The sequence below is a fragment of the Sardina pilchardus genome, chromosome 15 (genome assembly GCF_963854185.1).
Source record: "Sardina pilchardus chromosome 15, fSarPil1.1, whole genome shotgun sequence".
Taxonomy (NCBI): Eukaryota; Metazoa; Chordata; class Actinopteri; order Clupeiformes; family Clupeidae; genus Sardina; species Sardina pilchardus.
The window spans coordinates 14,357,652-14,368,134 of NC_085008.1; the positions used below are offsets into that span (position 1 = coordinate 14,357,652).

Sequence of the window (10,483 nt, forward strand, 5' to 3'; positions counted from 1 at the left end):
GTGCCCTCCACTCAGTCAGTTCCATTCAATTGGAGTGGGCTTTATTGGCTCGACTGTCAATTACCAGTGCCGTCAAAGCAATTAGGCCTGTTGGAGAAAAACTTTAACTACATGTGTAATGAGCTCATCTGCGGGCTTAATGAGAAGACTTCATCTCTCTCGAGGCCTATCTTTCTGTGCCTCATTTTCCTCTCTCTCTCCCTCTCCCCCTATCTCTCCTTCTCTCTCCTTCTCTCTCTCTCTTCCTCTCTCTCCTTCTCTCTCTATCTCTCTCTCCCTCCCTCTCTCCCTCTCTCATTCTCTCTCTCCCTTTCTCTCTCTCTCTTCCTCTGTCTCTCTCTCTCTCAGTTGGTGGCCATCATCTCGGAGGCGGCCAGCTCGGGAATCTCCCTGCAGGCAGACAAGCGAGTGAAGAACCAGTGCCGGAGGGTGCACATGACCCTGGAGCTGCCCTGGAGCGCAGACCGAGCCATCCAGCAGTTCGGTGAGTGCAGCGAGCAAAGTCCCCTTTCGGAGTCTCCCTTCTCAGACTGACACCAGATCAGGGTCATGCTAAGGTCATTGGGGACTCTTGGAAACTTAGTGGAGAGGTGTGACAACGCCTTTTTTTTATCATCTCTACTTACTCACATACTACTTGCGTCTGGCTTTTAGGGGTTCATGTATGGGGTTATGTGTTTTTAATTTATTACCATCAGTGATATTCCTTTGTAAATGACATTGAATCACCTCTTGACAGACAAAAAATATAAATAAAATAAAATAAAGTAACACTGTCCTCTCCATGCACTCTTGTTTTTTCTCTGTTGTTTCCCGAAATGATGGTGTAATTATTTAGAGGTGTGATGTTTTTTTGTTTGCCACTGACGCTACACATGACTTCCTCTGATTGCGAGGCAGACGGTGTCGAACTCAAGCACACTTGCAAAACCTGCACCAAGCGAACTTCAGGAAACCATAGTCAAACAAACAGCCAAGGGCCATTTTTTTTCTCTCTCTCTCGTTCTGCTCTGCAGTGAGATAAGCACTCTGTGTGGTTTTTTGAAAACCCAAACACACCGCCCGTTAATTGGAGAGTGCGCATCTCAGGCTGTCAGCGCGGGGCCAGGCCAGGCCAGGCCGCTTATGTCACAATCATCCCATTGAGCCGGTGCCAAAGCAGAACTGGGCCGACCGGTGTGCGGTCGACTTCCCGCCAGCGCCGCCACCTCCTGTCTCACTTCCCCCTTCCTCCTCTCTCTGTCTCCCCGCAGGCCGCACGCACCGGTCCAACCAGATCACGGCGCCCGAGTACATCTTCCTCATCTCCGAGCTGGCCGGAGAGCGGCGCTTCGCTTCCATTGTGGCCAAACGCTTGGAGAGTCTGGTGAGTTTCGGGCAGCACTGCCCCCCCCCCCCCCCCCCTCCTCCTCCAAGCGCACTCCTGCCCCTGTCTCCTGCATCTAGGCCAGCGGTTAGGGTGATTCTGGTGTCAGGGCCTGGATAATCACTGATCAAGATCCAATTGTTTCAGAAAAACACTGAACTTGCACACAAATGTAAAAACACATCAGTCACACTCGAAAACTGAACATCCCCGCAAACGCAACAGCACATCAGTCAGACTCATAAAATGAACACACAAGTCCATGCAAGCATATCGTGTGTTTTCATTCTGGTTACGTAATCACTCGTATAGCCAATGTGGCCAGAATGTTCTGGAAAACATTGACTTAAGGAACCGAGAGGATAGGGCTCCTCAGAACAGTGAAGCGGGCGCGCTCCTTCACTGCTGCGGAGCCTGTGTGTTCCCGATGCCTTTCTGATGAGTCACTGCTCTCTCCGTGCTGCTTAGCTTTCTCCCAATACGGCTCATATCAGTTCCATGACAACAAAGCGTGCCAACAAAGCCCTCTCTGTGCAAATGAATTCATTTTCCTTTCCACCTCAGGAGGAAAGAGAACAATTCAGCGGGGGTTTTTTTGTGTGTGTGACAATGTCAAACTTAAAAGTCAAGAGGTGTTTCACGCACGAATGCGTGATCTGTGCCGCCTGCTTGGAGGCCTTGGCAGATTGTCTGTAATCCCCTGGAAGGGCTTTTTGAAGGCTTTTGTCAGAGTTTTATCCTGAGCACCATATCTGTATCTTTTATGTTCTTGGAAGCTCAGGAACTAAAGTTGTCTCTCCACCCCCCCTCCCCTTTCTTTGTTTTATCTCTCTGCAGGGCGCTTTGACCCATGGAGACAGGAGGGCCACAGAGTCCCGAGATTTGAGCAAGTACAACTTCGAAAACAAAGTAGGTCACCACGCTTATCTTGCAAAGAGTTTCACTTTCGGCAGAGGAAGCCGAAAGTCTTATTTGTGAGGCGATTCTTTGACTTGATTGTGTGCGCGCTGCCCTCAGTGAAAACATCTGTCTACTGTTCTCTCTGTCTCTGCCAGTATGGAACCAAGGCACTAGATAAGATCACCAAAGCCATCCTGGGATTCATCGAGAGCAAAGTGCCCCCTCCCAAAGACTACCCTGGTGGCGATGCTATGTTCTTCAGTGGTAAGTGTCTGTGTATATGTGTTTGTGTTCGTATGTGTGCGTGTCTGTCTGTGTGTCTGTGTCTGTGTGTGTGTGTGTGTGTGTATGTGTGTGTGTGTGTGTGTGTGTATGGCCATCAAATGTCAATGAAATACCTGAATTCAATGACAATCAATGGCTTTTCTCTGTCTCTTCCAGACATGAATCAAGGGATGATAAACGTGGGCATCTTCAACCGAGACTCGCGCTGTGGCCTCAGCACAGAGAAAGGTGAACTCCCCGCTGCTCACCACATCCCTCTCCCTAGCGCTGCGCTCACAAGTTTGTGTGCACTACATTTTGCATGAATAAACACTGGATGTGTTATTATTTGTTGGGGACATTTTCATTCTTCCCTGATATCTGTGTGATAGCTTTGTGTCCCGTCAGCTTATCTGAAGGCGTGTGTATCTGAAGCTTGTCTGTTGGTTCTGCACCCGATTGTCCGACTCACTTTCGCCTCTCACTGCGCCTTTCAGACTGCACTATCACCAAGTTCCTGAATCGTATCTTGGGTCTGGAGGTGCACAAACAGAACTCCCTGTTCCAGTACTTCACCGACAACTTTGACTACCTGATAGAGAAAGACAAAAAGGAAGGCAAATATGACATGGGGATCCTGGGTAAGACACGACTTCTAACTGTCAGCGCTTCAGCTGAGCTTCCCTTTAGGTGTAAACGTGTCTTCGCTAGCTGTCTTTCTGTCCAGGTGTCTGAGGTGGGTTTTTAATGTCCTTTCTTATTCTGTCCAGATCTGGCCCCAGGCAACGATGAGATCTACGAGGAGAAGCAAGAGGAGTTTTTGACCGTGGGGAACCCACACGACGGCCAAGTAGTATTGTATAAGGTATGAACACGTGGATTAACATGGTCAAATAATGTTGTGTCTCTGTGTTTCCATTAGTCACTGTGCACGCGCTAGCAGGAAGAGAGACTATTATGTTTTTTTATCAGTATGTCAGTATTTTATCAGTATCGAGGTGATCTTCCACCCTGAAGATAAAGGAGCTTTATGATAAGATCTATTGTAGTGACAAGAAAAAGAGATACTTATTGTTACTGGCAACTGACCCGGAATCAGCCAGAAACCGATCAGTAGCTGTTCCACATGTTATCTGTTGGGGTTTGTGGGTGTTTGTTTTGCCTTTGTCTCGTGTGTGTGTCTGGTTGTGGGTTGTGTGCGTGGGTGTGTTCTTTGTCTTGATTGCAGAGAGCAAGCGTGTGTGTTGTGTCCATCCAAACTGAACCCTGATCTAATCCCTTTCAAAAAATAACTGCAGTGTCAAAAGCATGGGATAGTATGCTGTACAGTATGTGTGTGATTGTGAATGTAAGGTGCATGTTGTGTGTGCGTGTGTGTAGCCAAGCAGCTAGTGAAGTGTTGTCCATATCAGCAGTCATATGAAGCATGTTTATTTGGACAATGTTTCCTATACCCTTGAACCTGTCAAATTATACAATCGATTGCTGAACGGCTTTGATCTGCTGCGTTATTCAGAAGATTTGATTCCTACTGTAACTTGACTTGGAATGGAGTGGAATCAAATAAAGTATATAAAGAGTGTGTGTTAGCTGTGCACTGAGATGGGACTGGGACTCACATAGTCTATTCTCCTCTCCTTCCTCTCCACCCCAGATCACCGTGGACCGAGGCATGCCATGGGAGGAGGCCTTGGCCAAGTCCCAAAGCCTGAGCGGCCCAGACGTGGGCTTCTACCTCTCTCACAAGGTGAGCCGCGCCGCCCAGCCCAGAGCCCAACACTAAGTGCCCAGGCTGACTATCCACAAGGTCGGACCTGAAAGGCTGTGTACTGCCCACCCCCTTTAGAACATTCTTCTTCATCCCCCTAGACGGGTGTTTGGGAACAGGTGTATGACCAATGAACTGCCAGCGCTTGTACATTGTCTGATCAAATTTGTAATGCAAAGCAGAATGCCAGTGAGGAGATGCATTATTCAGTGATGTGGGGAATATCAGGGCCACAATAACATCTTCAGACATTTATGCAGAAATGAAAATAAATACTTGTTGAAATTGTAAAGTGCATGGAGGGTTGATTTTATGCTTGTTTAGAATTGTTGACCTGATTTGTATAACTGTATAGTACAATGCAACTGTTTTATATGCAGGACTAGTTGTTGACCTATTCTAGTGAGGTTGTAATTCTAAGTGTGTGTGTGTGTGTGTGTGTGTGTGTGTGTGTGTTCTGACCCACAGCTGAGAGGCACTCAGCCCTGTGTGCTGCTGGCAGAGCAGGGTCGAGGCCACAACCTGGTCATCCACAAGCCCAACATCGGAAAGCAGGCCCAGCCCGAGAGCCTGGACAATATGGGGAAACGCTACCGAAAGGTGAGAACCCCTCCACACACACACTCACACTCACTATCTCTCTCTGTCTCTCTCTCACACACACACACACACACACACAGATGCAGATTACACATAGATGTATGTTGGTGAGTGTTCATCAGCCCATAGACACAGGGTCGGTTTATTGGCAATATTCTCATCTCTAGTTTAGATTGATTGGAATATTGCACTGACGTTCCATTTGCAGTTAGGCACTATACCATATGTTCTCATACTGCCCCCTACTGGGTTGAAATTGTAATACCATGAAACATGTTTTGTAAACTGATATAAACGGTATGAGTTAAATATTGAAAAATGATCATGTGTTAATGTAAAAGGATTTTCCTCTAAAATAAGATGTATCTCCCAGGTCACTGCGGAGGAAGCAAAGGACATCTGGGAGAATCAGTACCAGTTCTCCTTCAGTAAATGCAGCCATGCCAACTGGTGAGTGGAACGGCTCCAGTAGAAACACAAAGGACAATAGAGTGTTGTGGCCTTGGGTTAGTTTTGCTCTCAAGGAAACTCCGACACTCCCCAGAACACACGTCAGAGAGCTAAGACACTCAAGTCTCTGAATCTCAGAAAAAAAATCTTTGTGTAGATGTTTGTATTTGTGTATTGTATTTGTATACATATTTACACCCCCGAATGTCTAAATGGTTGTGTGTGGTTGTGTGTGTGTGTGTGTGTGTGTGTGTGTGTGTGTGTAGATGTTTGTATTTGTGTATTCAGAATATTTGTATACATATTTACACCTGAATATATAAATGTTTGTGTGTGTGTGTGTGTGTGTGTGTGTGTGTGTGTGTGTGTGTGTGTGTGTGTGTGTGTGTGTGTGTGTGTGTGTGTGTGTGTACCCATGAACTGAGACCAGAGGCATAGGCTACTGGGTTTGCAATGCTGGTGTCTAACATTGTTTGTGTTCAATGAAATTGATTGTAAAATGTGAACACAAATAAAGGTATTAAAATGTGTGTGTGTGTGTGTGTGCGTGTCAGGAATGGCAAGTGTAAGAAGGTGGAGGAGGGCCAGGAGTGCACGCAGGGCATGCGTCTGCGGCAGTACCACATGCTGTGCGGCGCGCTGCTGCGCGTGTGGAAGCGCGTGGCCGACACCGTGGCCGACCTCACCGGCTCCAGCATCCTGCAGATCGTGCGGCTCAAGACCAAGCAGCTCCACAAGCAAGTGGGTGAGTGATCCAAACGCACCGATGGTGACCCACACACATTAGGAGCCTCGCTGGACTGCAGACCCTGGTGACCCATTAGTCGGTCTGACTTGACATCTGGTATGGAAGTGATGTAAATGACCTAGACCAGGGTTTTTCAGCTGACTTTGACCCAGGGACCACTCCCCTGATCAAAAAGTGTCTTTTGTAACTATTAGCTATTTTTTTTAACTATTAACTATTTATTTTCATTATTCTTGGCATGCCTATTCTGTTTTGCATAATATTTGAACTGCATGTCTGACTTTTCCTGCGTGTGTGTGTGTGTGCTCCGCAGGCATTAAAATCCCCGAGTCGTGTGTGTTGCGCGTGCGTGAGGAGCTGCAGCAGATGGACAGCGAGGTGAGGCGGCGGCGGCGCGAGGCGCAGGAGTTCCAGCGGCCGCTGCACGCCGACCCCCTCGGCCCGCTGGCCTTCCCCACCGCCACCAGCGAGCCGAGCGGCCTGCCCGCCTTCCTCTACCCGCCGCCCGCTGTGGTGGGCGCCTTCCCCTCGCTGTCCAAGACCCCGCTGGCGGACATGCTGGACGGCCCGGACGCGGTCGCCCTGGGCCTGGGCACCCTCTCGTCCACCACGGCCGACTTCGGCCTGGGGCCCCTGGACGCGCCGCAGCAGCAGCAGCAACAGCAGCAGCCACAGCCACCCCAGCAGCAGGAGAAGGACAAGTTCCAGGAGTTCATGGACAGCATCCGACAGTTCGACCTGACGCCGCTGTCCAACCCCCCGCCGCCGACACCCGCCTCGGCCTCGCCCGCGGCCATGTCCTGCTCCCCCGCCGGGTCGGCCCAGGCCCTCGGAGGGCTCTTCGCGTCCCAGGGCGCGGGCACGGCCGCGGTGGCGACGTCCTCCTCGCCGATGTTCTCCGAGATGCCCTTGTTGACTATGCCCACCACTCCGTGCAACAGCGATGTCCACATTGACTTCCGGGAGGTTCTCAACAACATGATCCAAAACAGCAGCTTGGACAGGCAGTCCGTCATCAAGTTCCCACTGCAGGGCAGGGACTCCTCTTAACCCACCGGCCCACAGTTCTCGCCACCGCCACCCCCACCCCCACCCCCACCCCCACCACTCCCCATCCTCCACCCTCCTCAGGGCTCTCCGTCTAGTCAGTGCCTGAGCAAAGCTTGCCCCACCTAACCACACTCAACAACACCTGGCTCACGTCCATATGTACCAGGGCCAATCGAGGTAGGAGGTCTCTTAGCAACAGCACTCAAAACATGGTAGCTTTAGCTCAGCTTGGGGCTACTCAGCCTTCCGGATATGGGTGGAGTTTCTGCTTGAGTGTCTGTGAATAGTAAAAAATGATGTGTATTGGCACATGTGTAAAGTTCTATGTGCCTTCTTTGGCGTTCCCCAACTGGATACTTCGGAGGAGGGAAGAGAGGGTGTGAAACTCTGTGAAGTGTTTTCAGTAACATCAAACTGACAAGGCTAGTGGTTCATATTTGGATCAAATATACTCTAATAGGTTTCACCACACAGCTGTCCATCGACACACACACCCCTCCCTCCCGAAACCCACTATTCACACTAGTTTTCTGGAATTGTCCTAAAACAATTAGGGAAGAGGGTGGGAGGGGGAGGTTACAATCTGCTATTAACACAGTGCCTTTGGAGATAGTGGAATATTCTTTTCTTTTTTTTTTAAACACATTCAGACAAAATCTTGGCTCCCAGAACGAGGAAGGAAGAGAGACAAACGGAATGAAGAGGAGGGGACGGGCGAAAGGCGGAAGCCTCTCTCTCTCTTCTCTCTTTTCGTTAGTGCAGGAGACAGACCGCGCTGAGGCATCTGAGATGTTGTAGCCGTTTCATCTTCCGTTGGTGCCTCCCCTTGCGGCTTAACGCCACTTCGTTCGTCAGACGCTCCCCTCATTGGCTCTTCTCACGAAATTCTCAGGAAGACTGATGATATCATGAAGCACTTCTGGTTTTTTTTCAGTTGCTGTTGTTTTCTTTGAAAATTTGACCATTTTATTCCATTTATTCCATCGACGCAAATTAGTGTAACGGAGTGCTTTTTGTTCAAACTTCTCCCTGCAGTTTAGAAACCTTTCATACTTGATTGAGCTGTTTTTCAAGTAATGCACTGTGCTCTCCTACCAGGGAACCCCCAAGGGAACTTCAACGAATGACAACCAATAGCAATCTTAAGCAATAACCTCTGAAACTTCAATATTTCAGCTCAAGCGCCTCACTGTGGTGGGTTGTGGTCGTTTTATATGTCACTGTGTCTTTTTAGAACAAATGTTGTGCTTTTAGTACTCATGACCTTTGTAGAAACATTGTGAGGGGATAAAAGCAATGTGCTCTGAAGGATAACAGAGCTAGCTTCGTTTTTGTTAAATTATTTGCTTTTGTTTTTATTTATATTTAAGGGACACGCTTGCCGTTTCAAAACTGTGATCCTGATGGATGGCTACAGTTAAAGTATACATAACTTGTCAGGGAAGATTCCAGAATTCAAAATGAAACAAAGATCGTTTAAGTCTAACCTGCCTATGTGTAATATTGCACTGTTCATTACTGCTGTATCAGACCTCAGGGTCTACTTCTGTTCTTTGTAAGTAAATCTTGCTTAAGTGTAATTTGTCTTTACTTTAGCAGAATTATACCAAAGTATTTAACAAAAGACTTCTCTGGCTACATCTGACCTATTCTCCAACTCAGGAATTAATATACTGTGTACATATATGTATGTGGCGTACAGGTGGGAGATTGTCTTTTTACTTTTGACAGAAGTGAATCAAATCCATATCTGTTGTTCTACTTACAAGTGCTTCTCTTGCTGGGCTATTGTATGCTGTGTCTGTCTCAGACTGGAAGTTATGAACATGTGTTATGAACATGGAGGGATTGTTTCCAGCGTAGACTATGATTGATCAATTCCGCAGATTCTGAGGGCCTGAAGTCTCTGTGCCATAGTTATGTGGACTCGGCCCTGCTTTATTGATTAGCCTAATGGGACCTACATCTGGTTAATTGGAGTCACATGTAGAAACTGCACCTCTGTGATTCTGAATGTTGAAAACTTTTCTCTGATCAAATGCTGTTTTTGTGAGAGGGCTGATTGATTGACTTCTTCTTTTTATCATGCAGTGAAACCAAATCGTCTGTAGAACCGTGCTGTGCTTACAGAAATATGTTTCCAGGCAAATCTGCACACAGCTCGTTTCTTGTGCAATCATTGTGTTGGTTTGATGTCCCATTTTTAAGAGTTTGCCTTAAGACTTAAATTCGCCAAACCCTACATCTGACTCCAGACATATTAAATCATAAGATTAACATATATAAACATACATATATATGTATTATCCTGTATAAGAACACTCTAAACATGCCTTTATACATGATTTAATCCAATATCATGACCCCAGTCTTTGTATGTTCTGTCTGCATAGAATTGAATGCCCCTTATCAGATGGGATGTATTTACATGGCATTAGTGATATTATATCTGACGATTTTGGAAACAAAATGCCTTTCAAGTAAAATTGAGTGATGATTTTTCCCAGTACATTCCAATGGGTCTGGACACTTCAAATACTGCAATAGACATAACTACAGACGATGTATGTTAACAGTTTCATTCAACTGTACCACTGACAACACAGAAAGTGTCTTTACAGTCTGAGTAGATTTCTTTTTATGTTGACCTGGTTGAGATTAAATAGATGTTAAAAAGAGACAGACGTTGGTGGAACCAGGCAAAACAACCAGATTATAATTATTTTATTTAAATAATATTATATGGGCTACTAATCATATTTTCATATTTAAATTTGCACTAAGAAATTCATAATTCAGTTTCTGCTGTCTGCATATTAGTATGAGTGCTTCAGCCATCTGTCGGTGGACCTTAGGTTTCTGTTTTTGTCTTTATTTCTCCATCTTTCTATTCATGAAGATATCATATGCAAAGATAATTTATTGCTAAAAAAAACATGCTACTGATTGTATCTATGACAAGAGCAAATTTATATTATTTGTGTAAAGTTGTGTTTGAGCACTTTCATTCTGTGTTTGCCTTTATTTTTTTCTATATATTTATAATTTAGATTGATGTATATACTGTACAAATTGTGCCTTTTGACTAATTCTTTCAAATTGTTTTCTACTTGTAACGGAAGGAACATACTGCAACTGGTGCAATCTAAACTTTGTCAAGAAACAAATAAAAGATTGCTCACAATGTCTGACTGCTGTTTTTTCTGAAGCAAATAAATTGCTGTACATTATATTTTTGCCATATGAATCAAGAGAACAGTAACACATAACTCACATCACAGCCGTCAATGATGTGTGTTTCCCAAGTGTCAATCACTCACTCACAGCTGAACAATGA

At 46.2% G+C, this 10,483-nt stretch overlaps 1 protein-coding gene across 4 annotated transcripts in view; it reads left to right on the forward strand.

Moving 5' to 3' along the window:
- Positions 1-10,330, forward strand: part of sbno2b (strawberry notch homolog 2b) — a 59,422-nt gene extending 49,092 nt beyond the window's left edge. For all 4 annotated transcript variants that reach the window (XM_062555502.1, XM_062555503.1, XM_062555504.1 and 1 more), the window contains 12 exons: positions 349-484; positions 1,254-1,366; positions 2,204-2,275; positions 2,422-2,530; positions 2,708-2,779; positions 3,028-3,171; positions 3,301-3,395; positions 4,185-4,277; positions 4,767-4,898; positions 5,272-5,348; positions 5,903-6,093; positions 6,410-10,330. In XM_062555502.1, the coding sequence (XP_062411486.1) occupies positions 349-484; positions 1,254-1,366; positions 2,204-2,275; positions 2,422-2,530; positions 2,708-2,779; positions 3,028-3,171; positions 3,301-3,395; positions 4,185-4,277; positions 4,767-4,898; positions 5,272-5,348; positions 5,903-6,093; positions 6,410-7,146 (1,971 nt within the window). In that variant the 3' untranslated portion in view covers positions 7,147-10,330. The remainder of the gene's footprint in view (positions 1-348; positions 485-1,253; positions 1,367-2,203; positions 2,276-2,421; positions 2,531-2,707; positions 2,780-3,027; positions 3,172-3,300; positions 3,396-4,184; positions 4,278-4,766; positions 4,899-5,271; positions 5,349-5,902; positions 6,094-6,409) is intronic.
- The last annotated feature ends 153 nt before the right edge of the window (positions 10,331-10,483 follow it).